Genomic DNA, 23841 nt, shown 5'->3' on the forward strand with positions numbered 1-23841 from the left:
ACCTTTGATTTTCCTTAGTCATTTCTGAATCTTGTCCAGATTTTCAGATTCAACTTTAAAAAAATCAATTGCTGGGCCCACATGCAGCGTTAGGTAAGTATTTTAAGATGCATAATATGAAAATACAAACTTTCAAAATTATAATGTACCTTGTACATGTACTCTGAAATACTAAGATTTTGTTTATCCTGATACAACTCTTTCCCATTCCTGATAAAACTACTTTTGATCTAGAAGAAATATAGCAGAGAAGATCCTTGGGGAAAAAACCCTAAATATCTTGAACATAACTTCCACTTACTCCCTTCACAAGCTGTTTTAAGCCACATATTGGTGTCAGATTTCCTATCATAAAGCATCTCTATTATTCCACCTTTACAGTAACATTTGGCTTTGCTTTGCCTGATGGAAAAAGTGGGTAAGGGATACCAAAAAAACAGACTAAGACTTTTGAGTCATCAGCTTTCAGACTGAGCTAGTGATAGCACTTAGACCTGAAGGAGGCACCTTGAAAAGGACTTAACTGCTGAATATACAGAAGTAATCCAAAATTTTGAGCTGGTATTTCTTCAACTCTACGCAATAAAAAAAAAAAAAAAAAAAAAGAAAAAGAAACCAACACAATGGATTTTATATACTACTGAAATCAGTTATTTTGGTCCTTAAGTGTAATACTGATAATAGTTATTTTCTTCTGTACTTAACTACTTTTCAGCTTTAGGAATGGGAAAAAATATTGCAACTACAACTATATGGCTGTTACAACAAACTTGGGTTCTGCTTGCCAAAGGTGTAAGAAATATATACCATTTTAGTGTAATTTCTCAGCACCAATTTCAAAGTGTGACTCTTTAGTAAGTAAACATTGAACACAGCATTTCTTAGATAAGTACTTTTACTCTGGATTTTTACGGCGATCTTTGGAGTTATAAACTAGAATTCAGGAAAACAATACAGATATTTCTGCTGCATTTTTTTAAGGTTGTGCTGTACGTGGCATTTGATGAATCAGTTGATTTAAGAGTGTTGCTTCTGTAGTCCTATGGAAAAAAAAGTCAGTGTACATTCAATTCTGAACTCATTTAAGTGTATTTGAAAGCTACAGCCACTTACTCTCATCACACCCCATGTCCTGCAACATTTTAGAATCATTATGTCATGTTCTCCCCTTTCATTCCTCTCTGATGTAGGGGGGGAACTTGATCTTTTTCCACCTTCTAATTAACTCTGAATGAACTTACCTAAGAAAAATCTCTTAATGTATTAGTTAACCTGATAGCAAAATAAAGGGAAAAAACCCAAAACCACAAAACAAAAAATAAATACTCTTATCATTGTAAACAATGTAAATAAAAAGCCATGAGTAATCTATTCCTCTTCATTATGACATTTCTCTTAGATTCTACATGCAACAAATTAACATTAAGGCACATAAATACAACACCCCTTTAAAAGTTCAGTAATTTTAATTAAGTAATTTTTAAAGAGAAATCAAAACATTACCAGTATTACAGAATTCATACAATTTGATTTTTTATTCCCTTCAAAGCAAATGTAAGTATTTCTTTCTTAGTATATAACAAGATAGAAAAAAAAGTGAATTCTCTTGAATACATCAAGTTTTGTCATTTTGTTTGCTTTGTGCTTTTCTTTTCCAAATTACCAAGCCCTTTGAATTCAACTGCTTCCCTTCTTTTCCTCTCCTTTCTCCTTGCCTCCACTTCCTCAAAGAGACATGCTTAGTTTTGGAATTTCTGTATCACAGGCAATTCAGCTTCTGAAACAGACTATGTAGACAATCATAAGGAATTTGCTAAGAAATTAACTTTTTTAAAAAGCTTCAGTAATAATCTCTGTATATACTTAAAGTGTACTTCAGTGCACGGTTGACAGCATTTATCCAAAGATATTTACTATGATTGGAACTGCTCAATAATTCTGTGATTAACTATCTACTTACCCAGCACCATCTAAAAAGCTTTTAGATTTTTCACAATTACACATATTTAAAGAATTTTTCAGTGAGTTATTTTTACAGAAAATACTACACCTTAAGACACTGTACTTGTATGAAACATTTCACCATAAACTCATATTTACAAATTTTCTCTTGAAGTCCCTACCCAAGAGCCTAGGCCTTTTTAATTCAGTCATTTTTAGAAATAAATTCTATTATAGAAAGGTTTCACAGTTCTCAAAGACAATTCCAGTATACATATAATTACAATAACTTTTACCATAATTAGTTAGGAACAAACATGCCCTTTTGAAAAAGCACTTGCAGTGTACCACTAAATAGAACCTAAGAAACACATGTGCTTGTCTTTTCATCTCTCTGCCTTCTACTCCCCCAAAAGCAGCAAATTTAAATTATAACATGACCTTCCATTAGGAACCATGTAGTACTGAAGTGCAGTATTTGGAAAAGTCAGTTCCATTAGAATATGTACATAGTGTTTGCCTTTTTAATGCATTATAAACATCCCCATATCTATTCATCCTTAATGCAGACCATATCCCTGGGTTTACTAAGGCTCTTCACATCCTCCAGTAGTCTTTTAGGTGTCAAAATATGAGTAGAACCTGACAAGAGAACATAAGTATGAACTGTATCAGTCAAATTCTGACTTTCAGACGTTCCCTCTTTAAAACATGAGTTACATGCCAGTGTTTTTTTACTGTACCTGGAAAACTGACAAGTACAACAGTTCAAAGTGTGTTCATATAAAGCACCATCATGTAAGTGTCACCATTACATAGACCATGTCCCTCTTCCCACACTCAAACATTCAGATCAGGATTCTTACTTTGAATACAACTTTCAAGTCGTGCTCTGCCCTGTTTGAAAGACAGGCTTGAACCTGGGCCACTTTTCAATTGTCCCAGCCTGCAAGAAACCTGCCATTCTGTGAAAGAGTGAATTAATGAATGAGAGGCTTTACCTTAGAATCAAGAAACTATCTGGATTCAAGATTATCACAAACAATGTGTTCCATAAAAATACCAGTTACAGAAAACTGGCTGTTACTGACTAACATTTCCTTGAAAAAATCCAAGTCTTGAGCAGCAAAGAAAATCCTTATTATTCTTCAGTAGTTCACAACTACCTCTCTTATTCTCATAGAGAGTGATTATAAATTCTGCCATGAAGGGTCACCCTACAGTTCTGAAGGCAACAAGGAGTGTCACTCTGAATGGGCTAATATTCTTTGAGTTCTGAATCAGGAACACAGCCAAATTTTAATCTTTCAGTAATCCATGTGGAAATTTGGCAAATATCACCTCCCCTCAGAAATGAGAATTACAAACAAAACTACAAGAATCATCTCTAAACAAAAGGGAAGATGGTGCTGTGGTGAGTGCCAGATACCACAGTGAAAGAGTAACTTACACTAAACATGGTATTGTAAACAAGTGTCAGATGAACAAATAATCTTGTTAAACTACATTCCTGTTGTCCTGGTCTTTCCATTCCTACTCAAAACTAGAACCAGCATTAAACCTACCTCAACCGCTACCAAGGAAACCAGCAAATAAAAAAATAAACCAAAAAAACTCCAACCACACATAAATGCACTTACAATACCCCTGAACGTTTTGAGGCAACAGACTCTAGATCTCAGAATCAAGGTTGTCATTGTTTTAGGGAAGGGTATTTATTTAAAATCATGGTAGATGGGAGATAGCTTCCATCTGAAACTCAAGACTAAGTTTAAATGCCAGATGTAAACATCTCAAGCAATTTAGAATGCTTTAGATGACCCTGCATCCAGCCATCAGCTGGCCCCACAGATGGACACAGGTCTTTGGTAAGGTTCTGTATCTAGGAGCTCTGTTCTATCATATATATGTACATGTTTTAGCACCTAATTATTTCCTGTAATGCCATTTAAAATTCATTTGAAGCACAGCAGCTAATGAACAAGCATTTACTACCTCTAAGGTGCTGGGAGATTACTACACCAGCTTCCAATTGCCAAATCTTAACAAGGGGAGTTTTCAGGACACAAGCAGTTAATCACTGCATGGTTTATGCAAAGCCTCTCAAGTAGCCACAACAGAAACTAGAAAATGTTGCAAAGTCAACTGAGCTACATTGAAAAAGTGGTTTGAGGTTTATTTGCTTAGTTTTTTGGGTAGAATTTTAATTAGGATTGTTGGGGTTTTTTAATACTTATCTTCCTTCCAAAGTGAGCAATTTTGCACTAGTTTGTCAGCTTTCCTACTTCCAAAAGCAGTGAGAGTAGCAAGTATCACTGAAGGTAAAGCACAGGCAGATGTAAAAGTTTGTGAGGAAACTGCAATGCAAAGAAATAGAGGTCTCTTGAAATCCTGTTTGCTATACACTGACCTATTTCTCTGACATAATTCTTCTGTAGAGCATAACTGTCCTTTTTGTCCTTAATGTCTTGTGGCAAAAAAAATCCCTCCAAACACCAAACAGCCGAGATAAGCTGAAAAGATGCTTTTAAGTGCATAGCTTTAAGAAATACCATTGCCTATGGTATTAGCGTGGTGAACCAACAGAGGGAATCTAAGAAAAATAATTTTTACATTTTCCAGAACCACGTGTAGTACAGCACACAGCCCACCCTTTTGCCAGGGCAAGCTTACCAATAACAACTTCACAGGACTTGTAGGCCTCAGACACTTCGTAAGCGCTGCGCATCTCCGAGTGTGTGACTCCTCCAATCACAAATATAATCAGCCTCGCGCTGCTCCTCCGCTCCTCCCTGTAACTCGCTCTAGGTTTCTGGCGTGCGCTGCGAAAGATTTCGTAAGATGACATTTATACAGCTTGCCTGATTAATTTTTGGTTAAAAATTATACCTCCACAAGCAGTAGTAATTTCTGTCATGCAGTTCATGGCTTGATTATAAGTTCAGCAGCAGTATTTAGATAAATTGATAACTTGTTTTTATTAGTTTTTTTTAATTATCACATTACTCAAACTGTTTAGGTTTCACCAGGGGGAAAATAAATTCAAAAGAAAACTTTGTTGCACACACAGCTAACGTGCCAAGGACTCTTGCCAAGAAGCTTAGTCCTGCATGTTACCAATTCCAGTGGCATTTTTCATGAGGTGTTCATTTGAAAAAGCTAGTCTTAGGTTTTTCAGTCTCTGAGCATGAACAGAATCTCCAAAGAAAATATTTGGCTGTTATCAAATCAGATTCAGATAGCTAGGAAAAACAAAAGCAACCTGAAGCTCCTAGAAGTCTAATACACATGCAGTAATGGCAGACTCAGGTTAAGTCATCAGCAGTCCTGATTCTCTCTCTGCTACAGTGCCTTAAAGATGGCCACATTTCATCAGCCTATAAGACAGAGATCAAGTTCCAGCGTACAGGGACTTGCTCTAGTACTCCCTTGCACTGATCACCCTAGTGCCTATCCAGGAACCTAAGGATACACCAACAACAGTCTGATTAGCAGTGGATGTAAAACACCTGTTTTCCTAAGGCTGTATATCTCTACTTCTTGTCTTTTATTTAGTAAGGTACAAATTCCAATTCAAGTGTGTCTTCCACTTTTAGGATATGTTTGATGTTTCCCTCCCTGAATTCCAGCATCTGATTAGTGCAGAGAGCATTCCTGAGACAGGAACACTTTTAGTGAGCATTCCTGTGACAGAAACACTCTTAGAGTCTCTATTCATTTGTCTCACCATTTAAATAACAGTACAAAAAGTGATAAAGCTCTCAGATTGGCAAGTATTGGTCAGGAGGTTCAAGAGCTAGAGGAACTAAAAAGAGAAAGAAAGAACAGTACACCTTAGTGAGCTAAAAAAAAAGATTTCAAAAATCACCTCTCAACGATAATTATTAAATATGCAAGTGCACATTTTACATTCACTAACAGAGAATTCATTTCAAGATCTCCAACTCTCCTGAACTTGTCTAAACCACTCCCTGATAATGGGTCAAATGCCTAACAGGCCTGTAGTTCCTAATGGGAAAGCCTACAGAAGAAGAATTTAACTTCCTGAACTCATTAACCCAAATAATGTCACCACCACTAACAGAGCAGAGATAACTTCCAGAAGTAAAACATTCTTTTTACCTAAGTCACCGTGCTGAAAATTCATTCCCAAAACTGCTTCAAACTAATACTCTCAATGGTTTAAACTTCTCATTCTGGGAATATGAAATGTTATTCCTAACCTTGAAGCAAAAGGGAGATACTACAAATAAAGCTATACATTACTAAGAATTATTAAAATTACAACCAAGTTGATTATGTTTTAGATTAAATAAAAATATAGGCTTGGCACATTAGCATTACCTCACAAGTTATTTCACTGTTCTGTAAGCATACTTCTGTAAGGCTTTAGAATGTAAATAACAATACTGAGATAGAGGTAAAATATGTTTCAGGAAATTAACCCATTTACCTCACTGCTCCTGAACCATTCCAAGTGGGAGGACACCGGGAACAATAAGGCCAGTCTTTTGAATCTAATTTGTTTTCTATAGCATCCTGAAGTGCAAAATAAAGACACACTTAAAACAGCCATACAGACCTTAACCCCACCAAGCTTCAGCTTTCAAAAAGGATGCAGCTCAACAAATAATTGCAAGTAGCATCTCATGAATAACACTCCTATGTAAAAAAAAAATGCTAGAACACATAATGCTAACGTATTAAAAGTGTTTTGTGTATCAAAAGGAATTGGTAGTACATGTCCTTTTTTATAAACATATTATTAAATTAACTGCTCCAATTTCACTAGCAGCTTTTCATCTGTAATGACACTAATGTATTTAATTTCTATATAGCAGTGTATGAGAGAAGTCAGAGTCCCCTGAAAACACAAATGAACACGTGAAAGCCACCAAGATCTATGAATGATACCACTGGGTCAGACTAAAGGTCCAGTAAACTCACTTTCCTGTGTGACAACAGTCACTGACTGATGCTTAGGAAGAGGTTTAAGAAAAATCAAACTATACCTCTGGCAAGTAACATCTTCCAGCCTCTACCACACTACAGTTTAGATTTGAATTGCAGTTTAAAGACCCACTGGAGTTAAAACCAAGAAGATACAGATCTTTAAATTATACCAAACACTGCCAATCCCAGGACAAACTGTTCTAAAAGACTTCTGGCTTTCCCTTTCACTTGCTTCACCTTTAAAATGACCTCTAATAAGGAGTATTACTAACAGCAGTCTAATATTCTATATTAGTGACAGGCTAGAAGTGATTGCTTTGCCCACCAGATATATTTACCAAAATTAGCTCAAAGTACCATGGAATTCAAAAGATTGGTTATAATGGCTCACTTGAGTAAATTTCTGCGCTGCACCCATGAATTAATTAGTTGGTCAAATTTACCTCCATAACATCTTTGATAACAGGAGTCCACCTAGAAAGCTGAAAGGTTTCTTCTTTAGAGCGGTCCCTTCTTGGATATTTATGCTGCTGAGCAACAAACTGAAAAGATTTTCAAAATAAGGTTGTATTATTTAGTGTTTGGGTTTTTGAAACTTACTAGCAGTCAGTAGCAGAGGGAAGGGGGATAAGTATGAGATTTTAAAGAAATAATAATAATGACAAAGAACAATAATTAATACCTCTAGAATTCAGGATACACTAGAAATACTAACTTCAGAGACAAGGAACTAAGTTGGCAGTTTCCAAAAACAAAGAGCTCAAGTCACCGTCTGATAATTGCAGAGGGAACACTATGGGTATCTTTCTTTAAACAACTAGCATGAATAATTTTCAAAGTATTTATCACTTAAATGCATTACCAAAAAAAAAAAAAAAAAAATTCCTAGTAATTATCTGCTTCCAAAACCAGACCGGGATAATATTGCTAAGAGTTGCTGAAAGAGCTGTAGGTCCTCAGATGGTAGGAAATCACAAAATAAATAAATACATTCTTACTGAAGAGATAACAGGAACATCAAGGTATTTCCAATTTCTTATCATATCACTATCACTTTCTATTTGTACATTCTGGATCAGCTTGTCCAAGTTCTCCTGGGTAGTTCCTTCAATATATGGAAAACAGACAGCAATTACCAAGTGACTGTGAGTAAGACCAGTTTTGTCTCATACATTCTGGGCTATTATTTAGTCCAGAACTTTTTTGTTTGTTCTGTGTGGCCAGTCTAAGTTTAACATACTATACTGTAGATAAAATTTTGTTTAATGGTACATTTTTGAGACCAAAACACAATATTGTTACAGATTCCTCAGACCAACATTCTGCCAATTTGCTCCTTCTCTACAACAAATTTTTCCCTACTGACTTAATTTTCAGGATGCAATGGATGTGGAGCTCCCCATTTAAGAGCTTGACTATTGCACGCATGCAAGAATAAGAATGATATTAAAACACGGTGTGAATCGCACTTGAATTACATCTCAACTCCTTATAATAGTATCTTTGCTACTAATCTGAGAGAAGAAAACAGAGGATGGACAGTATTTCTTTCAAACCCAGCTATCAACTCCAATGTAGACTTAGGTTAACTAAAACCACTATACAATCCAAAACTTGAATTCAAGCTCATAGCACTGAGGAAAAAAAACCAGGACAAATTGTCATACCATTTGTGCTAAAGATATACAGGAGAATAGCTCTGATTTTGTCATGGCTGTCATGACTTTTGTTAAGCAGAACTGGAAGGAGGACCCTCATAGAGTCTTTTACTTTTTGACCTTCTGCATCAGTTCCAAGAGCCAAGTCCTAAATTAATAAAAAATAAGAACGGATACCACAATTAAAATTATTAAAGTAATTTAAATCAATGTTGTTCTGTGTGTTTTGAAACACATTTTTATGAAACCACAGGTTTCAGGAAACAATCAAGCTGTAGCAATTTAAACTCTGTATGACAAGTCTGACATTTATTTCAATAATTACAGCATTATAATAACACTATGTAACACTCAAACATTTAAAACTGTGTGATATCTAGAATTCTTAGAAATGTAAATTATAGTCACAATGTAATGTCTCACCCTGAAAGGTGCTTTTACCAGACATTTAAAAAGGGCTTTCCTCTGCACAACATATTAAAGCAACCTCCTAGGAGTTTTGAGCCACGAAAACAATGATCCTTACACAAATCAGCCAGATTTCAAAACAAAAGAAACCCCAAAACTCTTAGGAACACCTCCTTATTGGGAGATTAATAGCCTTGTATATTACATTTACTTTTAAGACTACCACGTCAAAAACTGATCACAAAATAAAGGCACGAGACACAGTAGTTTAGTCAATTAAAACAAGCTTCTATTCCTGCAAACAAAAAAGCTATACTTGCAATACTTGCAAAGTTGTTGTTTGGTTTGTGGCTTCTTTAAACATACCTGTTCAGTTTTACAGAGCCTTTCTATGTTAGATTTGAACTTGCTCATGCAATCTTCTGCTATGTTAAGATGCACAACTTGCTATAAGACAGAGAACAAAAAAAAGAAAATCACAAGTTGCCTTTTTTTCTTGCATTTTTTTCTTGCCTATTTCTACTGGTTACAAGAGTCAATCCTTCAACTATCCTTCAGTACCATCACGCATTTTCTGTGTTTTCCCCTTCACTTAGAGACTGACCCCTATAATACCTTTTAAAACATGAAACTGTTAGGATATCATCAATCCTCAAAGCACACAAATTATTTCATTTTTTTACATAGTAAAATGAAACATATGGAAACAAGTTTTCTTCTCTAAATTTTACAGCAGATGAACATATTAATTTGGAGAACAACTATAAAGCACACTACAGGAAAATCACAGACTAAAACTAGACTTCAGTAAAACAAAGTTAAAGTGCACAAGAATTATTTATTGTGAAGTTCTGATTACAAAAGACCCTTTACCTTACTAATCTCTTTACGATACAGTGGCATCTTCTTCATCAACTGGGACAGAGCAGATATGGATAACTGTGAAGAAATTACACAAGTTGAAATTTTGTTCCCCCAATGAGTGACAAGTTGCAGCCTTGCTACCCCTCAAAACCCCTCTGTAACAGGTCCATGAGTTACATGGATCTGATCAGCTGAAAGTAACTAAATTACCAGGAAGAACAATACCTCAACTTAAACTTACCTTTCCTTCTGCTGCTTTTGTTTTTGATGAAGCTTCTTTCAGAAGTTTTGGTATTTCTCTGAAGAAAAGCGGAAAATAACGAAAGGCAACAGCACATGAGTTCTTAAATCTTTTCTTACAATCTTAAAAGAAGTGTGCAACAAGAACTTCTAAATGAAAGTAAAAGCTTGAAATACAGGTCTATCTTCAGAGAAAAGAGTGATTTTACAAAGGAAATTTTAACCATTCTATTTGCACTATCTTTATAATGTCATTTGATGCAGCAGCTTGGAAGTACTGTATGCAAAATAATCCCTTCAGATTTAAAATATCTGAAAATACTTGCCAGGAAATGACTTGATTTCCATTTACCTCAAGAAAAATAAGTAGGATTAATATAATTGCATACCTGGGTACATACTGTATTTTTGAAGCAGGATTTCTTCCTGGCATTGATTACTTAACTGAATACAATCTGTATTGCAAACCACGTTCACTACTGCCTGTATTCCTACTGAACAGCTCAAACACTTTCCCTCTCAAAGAGACCAACCAGCTGGGTTTGTTGTTTATTCACATACTCTATCACATCTGCAATATGCTTGTGCCGCATCTTCACCCACAGGTCATCATCTTCCTCCAAAATTGCCTCCTTTTCCTTCCCACCAGAGCCTTCTGTTTTGTATCTTCCAAGAGAAAATTCAGACAATTATTTGGGGTTTGGGTTTCCCCCAATTATCATTGCTTATTACAGTACTATTTGCAACATAAATGGTAATAGCAGCAATAGACAAAGGTTTTAATTTACAAGCCAAGTTATTGTCCAACAGAATATAATTTACAGAAGGATTTTAAAGATTACATATTTAAACACAGAAGCAGCAGATGAATTTTAGAATGATTCTTTGGGGCAATAGCTTCTAGACATACTTTTAAACCAACAGTAACTACAGTTTTAAACACATTTACATGCACCTCAATTTCTCTTCAGCTTTCAATGTCAACTTGCGTTTGGTTTTAAATGCAAACTGCACAAAGTAATACACACTGCAAATTGCTTTCTCTGGGTATTATTAGACTTCCATAACTGAAGGAAAATGAAGTCACATTCACCAACAAAATGCTAAACAGGACAAAGTATTTCACATATAAAAGAAACATGCTGCACAGCATTACAGAGCAGCTATTACGTGACTATAAACAGCAATAAACCTAAAACAAGACAGCAATCATGCCACATAATATTTTCACATTCAAAGAAACTCACACAGTGCAGATTGCCAGAAAGCAGAAGAATGAAAAAAATTACAAGATTAATGACTACCTAGAAAACATACTCAGCTACATCTTCATATCCAACAATCAAACCCAGATTCATAGAATTCTACACTTTCTATTAAAACGTTCACTCAGTGCTTCTGACTGAAGACACACATTCCTCTTTGCTTGGCTAAACAATGAGGCCATTGGGTCTCTTTTGCTGTAGTGGGTCATCACAAAGTCCTACCAAAATCCTTGTTGTCAATACAATCAAACAGCAATGCACATAACTTACGCAAACTAACATACACTACTCCAAATAGTGCTTACAAAGTGAACACGACTGACTTAAATGTGTATTTACAATAGAAACATGTAAATTTTAACAACTACGTAAGTTAAATTACTGGAGCTATAGAAGTGAGTATTCCTGAGAAATAACCTAGCTTTTTCTCAGTATTTAGTTAGTGGTCTTGTTTATCTTGTTATGCCAAAAAAGTTGAGAATATGAAAGAAAATCTAGAGAATCTCAATGTGCATTACCAAGGCTTTACTTCAAGAGTAGTACAAGGTTCTTAGTTCTTAAAAAAATGCAATTTGTTGGACTCAAAACTTAGCAAAAATGCTCATAAGATCCTACCTAATCTCAACTGAGGAAGTCAACAAAAAGATGAAGTTACAAATCCAAGAGGAAAGACTAACAATAAGTGAAGCAACCATTACGCAATATAAGCGGCTAATATTGCCACGGTGCAACTGAGCTAAACAATTTCAGAGATTTTATAATCAAGAATAAACTATTTAGCTTTTTTTTTTAAGTACTTGCTTGTAAGTATCATTTTCAATGGGTAGCAGATCATATGCCATTGCCTGGAAGGTGAGCTCATGAAGTACAGTTGATACAGGGTCAAAGCCACGATCAATTATTATTAGTTGGGAGTGGGTTTTAGCCTAGAAAGCCATCAAACAAACACAGAGTTAAGACACACAGTACAAAGTTAATGCATGTTAAATCTATTTCCATTAAGTCACAGCACTGCAGATATTTTTAAAGAAATAACTGAAAAACACTGCAATACAGTCCAAGTGTTTAAACATTTTAATTACATGCAATGGTTTCAAATACTAATTTTAAGGCAATGCTCTTAGCCCACTGCAATGCACTCAAATTTGAATTTTATTCATCTAGTGAAAAAAAATGTAAAAGAAAAACAAACAAAACCCAAAAATGGCTGTCCACTGAGATTTCATTGATAACTTCATTGTTTGTATTGCAGATCAGATAGTGCTGTAATACAGGAAAAAACTCCAAACATTCAACTGAAAGTTTCATTTTGGGATTTAGTAAAGTGGCGGTTGCAGCAGGTACATTTATTTCTGTAGCAAAGTGCAAAGTCATACAGTCAGAATGGTGTACCCCATGATTTTGCAGCTGCCCTAATCAGGCCTTATTTGTAGTGACAGATCAAAATCATTATTTATGTGAACAGCTGGATCTTTGTGGACAATAAAACCCTTCAGGGGAAACATTTCAATTCTGCAGGAAGCTGTTTCTACACATGGCCTTATGGAAGGTGATATTAAAACAACATTTATCAACTGTCTTCAGGTTTGTAACATCCCCCCACATTATCACAGGGCTAATTTTTCAAATAAAATGAGTTCGATCACACAAATACAGACTTACTTCCCCAGTTCCTACCTCTACATTGCATTCATACACAAAAACAACTAAATGGCAACTAGTTGCCTTTATTATTAAATAAGATCTGGATTTATAGAACTTAATTTTTAAAGAATATTCCAAAGATTTATTTTTCCCCCAGACTTACAAAAAAAAAAAAAAAAAAAAAAGAAACAAACATTTTAGTTCACTTTCTACCTTTATTTGACTTTTCTCATCTGTTCTGTAGTAGTTTTCAAGAGCTTTTTCAACAAGCTGTGCAAGTTTGCTGGCTCTATCAGATAGTCCACTGGGAAAAAAGGAAGCATGCAAAAATAACTTACATTTCTTCCTAAGAATACTAAAATGCTACTGTTAAAACAGAAAGCTCCCTAGATTGATCCTCTGGTTTCACAAGTTTCTAAACTCCATTCTGAGTATTTCCAATATATTTTCACTTTTACATTATGATTTCACTCTTTAAATGCTTCAGGTATTTCACTTCGTAAAAACAGCTTCAGCCAAAAGACTGACATTAGCTGCCATATGGCCCAGCACCTAAAGTTTCACACAGAGGTGGCAATCAAGAAAGAAAAAAAGAAAAGGAGAAAGGACAGAAAAAAAACAGTGAAGCAGTTATTTGTTACCTTTGCAGAGAATAAGACACCACTTCACATTACACCACAGAATGCAGTCCTTGAATACAATTTCAGAAGCCTACTTTGACTTCAAAGATACTAAATCTGTACTCCCTTTCAAAGCTCAAAAGAGGCATTCTTCCCAATATCTCTTCTACAAGAAATCCTGATCCCATGTGCCACGGCAATTTCTGAATTCCTTGGTGCCAAGCAGAGCTGCAAATGGCCGAACAGCAGCAGTTCTGTTACAGGATTGTGCATGTGTCATACAAGAATGCAGCATATCTGTGACATCCTACTGACCAGACATGAAACAAGCCATTCAGAACAAGACAGGGTATAGACAGTACTGTCACATGCATGTACACAAAGAAAAACACTGCTCTACCTACCCTTCACAAATTCCTATCGTTCCATATTTCAGACTTGTGGATTAAAAACAATTAATCCACAACTACAAGGAAAAAAAGAAAAAAAAAAAAAAAAAAATCAAACTATGCTGCAGCCTCAAGCTATGACCAGACAATGTTGTAAGCCCTAGAAGTGAAAGCAATTACTATAAAACACTAATTTTGCCTCACCTTCTATATCGTACTCCTGGATTCTCATCTAGTGTGGCACATAAGGTAACAATTTGTTCAGCCATTACTTGCAGTACAGCATCTTTATCCTTTGTCTTTTCCAGAGTTGGACTGTAGCAGCGGTAGAATGCATCTGGGATGTTGAGAGTAAATACCTATGTAAAGCATAAGCAAGAAAAAAAAAAGGCCTAACTTGCAGATTGTCAAAACACCTGGTAAAAAGTTTGCTAATAATTTAAAACTATATGCTGCAAGAAAAAGTTATACATAGTATACATAAGAAAAAAAACCAAACAAACCCGCACTTCATTCCTCTATCCCTGCCCTGTTGAGCTCATCTTCTTGTTCTCAGACTTTTTCCCTACTACTCTCCTACGTAAAATACTCTGTTTTTCAAATTGCTTATTGTCTGTTCAGATGGAAGGAAGAGAGAGACAGGAATAACTAAACACCCTTCAGTGTCTTGTACAGAGCCATACAATGCGATATCAGAATGATCATAGAAGGTATCAAGATTAAATTTGTTTAAAATAAAACTTTACATATTGTATCTGCTTTTAATATGAAGAATTTACCTTCAATAGCTGAAATTCTTTAAATGCATTAAACCTTGATTAAAGCAGCTTAGTACTACAGAGATGAAAAGCTTTTTCAACAGTTTTTTAAAAGGAATGCAAACATGGAAACAATCCTATTGTCAGTAAATGGATTTTCTCTAGCTTCAGATGGACTCTGTAACTACAGAGCCAAAGAAGAACGTCCATCCAGATAAAGATGTTTGCTTCACTCGAGTAGATAATCACCTGGACTTTGCCCAGAGCTCTGCCTGATTATTTACTCTTAGCATCCCAGAAAGCAGGCAGACCAGTTAAAAGTGTTCCTCTGCTAAAGATTCAAAATGTTCTCACAACCCCAGATACTGAGAAAACAAAACCACAGTAAAAAAAAAGAAGAGTGCTTCCCAGCCTAAGTGCTGCTTATTTTCAATTTCAGAAAAGTAGTCCTGATTTCTGCTTTCATGGTGAGTCCTCCAGAGAGCCAGGACCCCAAAATTTTTGTAGGCTTAATTGGTACAGAAGAGCAGCTTTGGCAGGGCTCCCAAGAACAGTTTGACACAAAACTTGCAAACATCAACCTCACTGGAAAGCAGACAAATAAGCCACAATACTCATTATCTTCTGATGGATTCTCAGTCAAAAAAATAAAAAACCCTTTGTAATAGAAAGGAGTGTGTTTTCAAACTAGGAAACTGCATTACAGTAAGACAGGGCTAGCAGCAATCTCTCCTATATTCACCTGCCACTTGGTATACATAGGAGTTGTCACCCTTGATATGTTGATAATGTTTGACATGGGAAACATTCATGGTTAGTTCTCCAACTCCCAGAACTGGGCAGAGCTTAGAGGCTTTGCTGTCTTAGTGAGTATCAGTGTGCATTTCAGCCCTCTGTGTCTGACGAAGGGCATGAGCAACAAACTATTTCTCAACACAACACTGTGTGGCTGCACATGGAAAATACCCACTGCTTTCCATTGTCAGTCTAAATTTTTAATTGAGAAAACAGGGATTTCCATGTTCCCCTCTCACTGAAAAGACCATCAAGTTGTAGTAGTTTTTGTTCCACTCCAGTTCTCTTAGTCTATTTGCTCTCCTTTCCTGATTTTCACCAAGTCCTACTTACTCTTATTCCTATGCACCAACCTACCCAATCTACCAAAGTAACACCTCAGTATAAGCAGTAACAAACTATTGCTTACTAAAGACAAACCAGAATACTTGCCTTCTCTCAGGGAACAGATTCCTTCTTTAACCTCCCTGTTGCAGCTGACACCAAGTTTTGCAAACAGGTCAAGAGCTAAGAGTAAACCTCTTAATACAAGAGCATTTGTTTACATTTGAAAAGCATAGGCAAGCACTGGAAATATCTCACAAAGTTTGTCAGTCAAAAGCTACAATCTATTTAATTGTTTTCTGAAAGGCCAGCAGCACTTGAAAATAATCCTCCAGACTACTGTTAAGACTAAGAATTAAACTTACCTGAGACTCATAAGGGAAGAAGGAAATGTTGATCTCCTTGCATCTCTTTATTGACTTTGCACATGAAGACTTAATTTTATTGAAGAGGCTGTCAGAACAAACTAGGAAAAAAAAGAAATTTTAAGTACAAATAATTTGTACTATTCCAGTTGTCAGCTCACTTACACGCATACAGTAGTCAGAGCAGACAATTCTAAATTAAGACCCAATTAACTGTAAAATAAATAAAAAAAAAAGCCTACTCTTCCTAAAGTGAAATAGAACATATAATCAATATTTTGCTTATGAGACCTTTTTTGAGAAGCACCACTGTTCAATTCACACTGGCTTTTTGCAAGCAAAAAGTTGTTGAACACTCATTAGCAGTCTTCAACTTTAAAGGACGTTGATTTTATCAAAGTAAATGTTTCTGCTATTTCTTGTCATGTAGGAGAGGGGAAAAAAACATTTCCCAAGCTACAAAAAGAAATAACGTGTACGTATCTAAGAGCAAAACACAGAAATATGGAATTCCATTACAGATCTCTAAGCTCCACACTTCCAGGTTACATTAAATCTCAGTCTAGAAACTGAATTTAAATAATGCATAGATGACACAAATACTACACAGATTTGGAAGTGACAGAGTTGTTTCTCTAATTCAGGATCTATTCCTCTCAACGGGAAAGGTTTTGGCAAGTATTCAAACTGAAAGCTTGCCCACTTGCAACCAAGGAGCATACAGCAAGATAGCAGTATTTTTCCAGAACAGTAACTGCTGCTTCAGCATGAAATTAAACAAGAAACCAAGAATTTGGCTTGAGAACATCCAGTAGCAGATATGCAAAGCCCACAAAGACAGACACGACTCAGTCTCTGCCTTCAGCAGCACATTTCTGGTTTTTGTTTTTCCCTCTTTACATGCCATTTTAGTCACGCTGACTGACTGCAGGGACACGTGCAGTCACATTAACCCCATTCCCACTAATTGTCTCTGCTATGCAATTTATGTTGTGCATCCAAGGGCTAAGCAGGCTCCTTCTTTCAGGGAGGGGAAAAACCTGGCTCACAGATCTGAAGGATCTACCTGAAGCAACCCATTACCAACACAGCTCTTGCAGAAAGTTCTCATGCAATTATGTTTTTAGTTTATTTGTGTATATTTTGTTTATGTAGAGATACATAGTTTTACTTGAACTGTCTTCCTCCACACTCTCCAACAGAAGACTGGAATACTTAGAAATAAAACTACATTACCTAAATTAAAAGCAGAGGTGGAGAACAATCAAGACTGTTTGGTAATTGTGAAAGAAATTACTGTTGCCACACAGCATGGTGACCACAGCCTGGCAACCCAGATATATGGTTAATGACTTGAGTCTCAAATCTTCTTGCAAGAAATAGGACCCAAACTTTTCATGTACTCAGCCACAGAAAAGAGAAGTGAGGAGCTTACTTGCTTACCTAGATAAGTTACCAAACTACAACCCAAAAGCTTACTTACAGTCAGTGAAATACACGTATGCTGCTTTGTATCTGCTGGATGATTTAGAGATGAAGTCATCAATCAGTCCATCTACAGACTTATGGGGGCAGGAAAAATGAGGAAAAAAAAACCAAAACATCATGCCAGTGTTTTGCCTTTCTTCACATACCAGACAATTCCAGATGAAGAACAATTACAGGTAGTCAGTCAGGCACCAAGCTCATTTTAGGAAGCACACAAATCAGGGTATTTGTATCATTTTCCAGCTATAACAGTGCTGAGATTTATTCCCTCAAGAATTTTTAGGGAAGTAACAGTAATCTCTTATTAGAGCCATTACTTTGAATTCTATTATCCAAGGTATTGTATATTTCAATGTATTATGTGATACATCATCTCTTTCAGTGAAGTTACAGTTACTAAGCAATGATACAGTCCCTCCATTGACCACAAGGTACATGTTTGCAACATATTCCATGATGGCACTACATTGTCTTTTCATTTGGGGAAATTAGGCATCACAGAGGAGTATCACAGAAAACGTAGAAGTTCAGTACTTCATAGCTGTACACACTAAATAAACATTTTAAAATAAGGTCATTTTTTCAGTCTGAAAGATTTTGCAATACTTTAACATACTAACCTTTTTGGTGGGAGTTATTAAATATATTGCTTTCATGTGTGGGACAGGCTCACGGTCTTTATACACATTCTCCACCACTACAAAGTAAGAAACATTACATTTTTATAATTAAGAGCATTATGCATCTTTAAGGAAAACACTGTACATATATTAATCCAGAGCTGATAAAAAGAGAGTAACAGCAACCAAGTTGTCCCCAATATTAGAGGTAAGGATGTACCTTCTGCCAAGAGCCTTGATTTATTTCTTTGTTATTTTATATACAGAAAGTTACCACAAGGCTTCTTCAACTCCCAGTCTAGCAACAACTAAAGTTGTAGGACTAAATTCTTCCTGGGTATTCTACACCAGCAGAGTTTTGCCCTCCAACAGAAGGTAGGGCAATGCAAACATGCTCAAACTATGTGGCCCAGTATGAACTGTCTTGGCAAGATGGTTCTTTTTCCAGCACACTGAAGGAGAGCAAGAGAAGTTATGCAGGGCATCATTTTGGACTACAGCCTCTTCTGTCCTTTGTTTGCCTATTTCCTGGGCAATTACTCTGTTCCAATATAATTGCAGACACAAATTAAGACATTTTCAGCAAGTCAGCTTCACTCATCTCCTGTTTTTTCTCTGTTTAATAAAGTCATTACCATATAGTCTTACAGTACACTAGCTTGAGAATGCAGAGAGATTCTTGTGGCTCTGAAATTTTGTGGGGGAGGAACAAGGAAGATAAGTAATGTCAGACATCTGGATGTGGAAAGACAGGTTCCTTTCAGCAGTGTACTCACTAAAAAGAAAAGGTTTCTTCTTGATGAAGAGGATACATGCTCACTGAAAGTTTCTCACAAAGGACAAGTAGCACTTCTTATGACTAAAAACACACACCAAAAAGCAAAATTGATACAGCTTTGCTATTATATTTCCAGAATAATCATGTTATACTGAATAACTGGAATAAGAACAGTCTTGTGGAAAAAATAAGTCTAAACAATGCCCTCTTACACAAGCATTTCTGAAAATCTAGACCTAAAGCTAATTAAAAACTGGTTCATTTACATTTTGGGTATTTATTTCAATTTGAAAAATAGGCATCAGCAAACAAACACCCATTGTCACCTCCCAAAAAAACCCACCAAAAACCCCAAACCAAAAACCACCACAACAACCAAGCAAAAAAAAAAAAAAAAAAAAAAAAAAAAAACCCCGTAAAAACACAAAACACCAAAAAAGCAACCAAAGAGAAAAACCCCCTTACAGACACACTTTAGAAAAAAGTATTTTTAAAACGGATTTGAGCTTTCAGGCAGAGAAATGTTTGGTTTTTTCATTTAAAAAACCCATCACAATTGGCTAATTACTGTAGAAGCCTGAAAGTCTACTATTTTAATAACCCATAACTACTTGTCTTCATCAACCAAATAAAGACAATTTCTTGCAAGGGTAATATCAATCTCAGTCTTTCCCTTTTTTTTACCAGGATATTGCCATTGGTGTATTAGTAAGAATTATGCTTACCTGTGATACCCTCTGCCAGTAGATCAGTCATTTTGCAGCACAGTGACAGTAATTTAGTAGTGTAATCATCTAAAAGCATTATCTAAACATATTTAAAAAAAAAAAAAAACACACAAGTATTTAGATACATTTATCAGCTATATTAAACCCATGTCATTTCCTCGACAACCTGCCATAGAAGTTTGAAGCTGAAACTATTTTATTACTCTGTATTTCTTCATTACCTGCATACACCAACATTGCGGGGGAAAATTAATCTCAGAAGGCAGCTCCCGATGTACAAGAATTGCAAAGATGAGCTCCATCTTAAGTAAGTTCTTTGTTCCCCCTACTCATACTAGAAAGTACTTTGAAACTTTCACTTAGACACAAGTCTTTTGAATTCCTGCTAATTTACCCCATGATCTGGTCAAATGTATCTGTACATATTTTAAACCTGTTTTATAGCTTAAGCAGTTCTAACAGGTATCATACTGCTCCCTGTGTACTGCAGTGCAGTGTAATTTTTGAAATTAATAAAGTGCAAATCTTTCAAAAGGAAGGTTAAGATAAACACAAACAGTTTCTAATTTTTCTTCAAAACTAATAAAAGTAATAGAGACTACTAACCATTTCTTCTTCCTACTAGCCTCTAGATTTTTCAATATGTATTATACAGAGCTCTGAATTACCAAAAGTAAAATTAATTACTCGGCCGGAAACAATTTTAAGTGAAAATGCCAGCCATTAATGTTATTTATTTGTTCTCTACTCAGTGATACAGATTTCTTGTTCAAGTGATGACAGAATTCTTACAAAAATTATAACAAAATTGTACCTTCCATTCTTCCTCTTTTCTAAAGTCATCAAATACTGCTGATTTTAGCTCTGTAAGAAGAAACAGTTTACCAGTTAGAGGAATCAAATTGTTACTAAGAAAGAAAAAATAATTCACCCATTTAAGACTCATATGTTCAGAACCCTAAACAGAAAAATAAAAAAACCCCACACTGATAAATACCTCCACAGAATTCTTGATCACAAACTGTCCCTGCCTGTTTCTAGGTCTGTACACAGGTGTAATAACAAATTTTTAACCACATGAAAATTTTATTAACATTCATATTTTCTGAGAATATACTTGCCAATTAAGTAGTCTTTAGCATTATACAGAATTTCTTTTAATAAACCGAGCACCCAACAGCTTTGTCCAAAATCTCAAATATATTTTTTCTACAATATTTTATTTTGTTTGCCTATGAAAGACACCAGAACATACAAATGCATAATTCAGTTGTCTTGAACCTTGTGTCTGCAATTAAAAAATAGAAGTCAGTTTTCTCCCATAATAAAACTTTATTCCAAGCTATCATTGTACCAGACACTGTGTACTTGCCCCTGCAACATTCAAACTGTTACTTGTTTTGCCCTCAACCTGCAGCTGCTTCACCCAAATAACTGGCCTACAATGATTTACAGGCTCTCAAAATTATTTGTCTCCTGCAAGCATTCTGCACACACTAAAACCAAATCCAGGTTAGTGCTCCATTTTTGTCCAGGCTTTCACTTTCTTCTCACATATTTTATACCAACCATACACCCTAACTCCCTTTTCAGATTTTGTCTTCTCTGAATACATTAAATTAGTTTACAAAGGCATTTTTTTCTTCTACCTTTACTTCACAATCTAGGTAAGAACTATACACAACTCTGACACAACAGCAGGCTGCCAAATCCATGTGTGGGGAAAAAAAAAAAGCAAACCACACCTAGGCAAAATTAATGACCCATTTATAACACACTTCCTGAAGAAAGGACTGTAAGAAAGGACTGTAAGCAAGTGCTACAAAAAACAGAGTTGCAGAAATGCTGAATCATTTACAAAAGTTAATATAGCTATCTATGGCTAGGCTAGACCTTATTATACAAGTCTAGAAAACCATTTAGAGTTGTGGAAAAAAATTTAAATGACAGAATTCCTTGTGGAAAGGACTTTATCTAGAGATAAACTATATACAGCAGCTCTCAGTGTATTTCATTATTTTATCCACAGAACTACTGCATCCCAAATACAGGTAGCTTTCACTGTCCCCGTAACTATGAACTTAACCGAAAACAAACTTGTGTGAATTAACTTTTCCACACACTTCTGTGTGGAAAACACCACACACCACAGGTGTAACTTCTGCGCCTATCTACAGAGCAGAACAAGATACACACTGACAAAAGCTGCTACATAAAGGATCAGCATCACTATTTTCAGACAAATCAGCCTTAATAAAACCCCCCACTTACATGTTTGCTGAAACATTAGGAAGCAGCAGTTTATGGCCTTCGATTACCCATTAAAAAAGTGCCAGATAATGTCTAAAACTTAGTTCATCAAATTTCATTGTTGTTGCAATCGTGGAAAGAAAAGAGGACTAGCTGACTAACTTCATTTCGGAAGACTCCTCTTAACTAAGCCTGCAATATAAATCTTTTATTATTCACACTGCTTCACTGTCACTCTAATCTTTGTTCCTCACACTGGCAACACCATTTTCAAAAGTCCTTATGGCCCTTAATGACACACTAATGCTTTGATCACATTCCTTCCTTTTAAAGTCCACATTTTCTACAAAATATCTCAGGACAAAACACCAGCTTTACAAAGGCACAAATAACAGAGCAAGAAAGCAGGACAAGCAAAGCAGCAAAAGTGGGTATTTCTAAAAGTCAAGTTTTAAACAAAGGTATCTAATTCATACAGGCAGGGTACAGGTGCCAGCAACTGAGCACTGAACACCAGAGTGACAGTCTGATTTCCTCTTTCTCTGCGTTTTCTATATTCACTTCCAGTGACAAAAGCAACCAGATCGCAGCTTTTGGGTGGAAGCAGAGGAGAAAAATAAAGACAAACCAGCAACAGGGCCTTCCCATTTCAGGGACAGTCACCAGGCTGGCTGAGCAGCTCATGGAGTCACAACCTCAGTACAATTAAGCTCGGGGTGAGGTGGCTGCTAATGCCTTTTCCCCAAAGGTCTCGCACTCCTGAAATATTATAAGCCTTTCTACTCCAGCAAGGAAGGGGGCAGTTACAACTTCATTTTCTGTAACAAACACCAGCAGAACCTGCTCCTAAACACGGAGATAAAAATTTGCAGTTCATTTGTAAGACTACCTGGGAAGACCTTCAGCTTTTTCTACAGAAACCCGGGAAGCCCAACACTAAGTGGGAAGTGCCGCTCCGTGAGAGAAAGCAGAAAGCCCCTTCTGAGGCCGGAGCACTCTCCAAAAGTGGAAGCTCGGAGGTAACAGAGAAGTGCTTGAAGAGCTGACTTAAGTTTAGGCTCTTCAAGAGCCGGTCCGGCGGGCTGTAGCCTGCAGAGCTCACCCTTATTTCGGAATAAGGCACAAGCGTCTCTTTGCAGCGCTGTCACTGCGCACACCCGTAGCAACGCCGCAAGCCGGGACAGCCACCTCCCACCACCGCGCCGAGTCACCACCTGTAATAGCCGGGAGAAGCCGCCACCCACAGCCTCCGCCGGACCCTGGCTGCCCACAGAGCCGCCCGACCCCGACCCGGCTCGACCGCCTCAGCTCCGACACTCAGCACGGCTCCAGACCCACTCTCAGGTGGCACCCCTGGCCCCACACGCCGGGCTACGCGAAGCCGGCGCCTCAGCGGTGGGGGCTCCCGGCCGGCCGGCGCCCACCGAGCGGCCCCGGGGCGCACGCACCGAGTGGCCCCGGGGCGCTGCCGCCGCAGGGCTGGGGAAAGAGCCCCACAGTCACTTACTCTGCCACACGAAGCTCTTCAGCCCCCGCACCGCCGGCGCCATCTTGCTGCCAGCCCCGCCTGGCAGCGCTGCCTTCCCCTCCCTCTTCAGGGGCGGTGGCGGAGGGCGCTGCCTGATCCCGGGCAGGGCGGCTCCTGCCGGCCGGGGTCAACCCCTCAGGAGCCCGGCCCAGCCCGCCGGGAGCCAGGCTTTCTTCGTCTGCCACCATGGGGTCCGAAGTTCCCATTGGGAAAGTGCCTGGTGAC

General features: G+C 37.0%; 1 protein-coding gene across 1 annotated transcript; it reads right to left on the reverse strand.

Annotated features, from left to right (window-relative positions):
- Positions 1-1729: 1729 nt before the first annotated feature.
- On the reverse strand, positions 1730-23650 carry STXBP3 (syntaxin binding protein 3). The gene is given in 20 exon segments (XM_082286711.1): positions 1730-2583; positions 4615-4763; positions 6395-6480; positions 7338-7436; positions 7893-7999; positions 8562-8700; positions 9327-9407; positions 9834-9899; positions 10066-10123; positions 10626-10711; positions 10714-10719; positions 12127-12255; positions 13187-13277; positions 14187-14341; positions 16225-16325; positions 17708-17786; positions 18333-18409; positions 19836-19917; positions 20653-20702; positions 23596-23650. Coding segments are annotated over 20 exon segments (1776 nt in total). The 5' UTR covers positions 23639-23650; the 3' UTR covers positions 1730-2491.
- Positions 23651-23841: the final 191 nt, after the last annotated feature.

This window comes from Coloeus monedula (genome assembly GCF_965178545.1).
Source record: "Coloeus monedula genome assembly, chromosome: 9".
Lineage (NCBI taxonomy): Eukaryota > Metazoa > Chordata > Aves > Passeriformes > Corvidae > Coloeus > Coloeus monedula.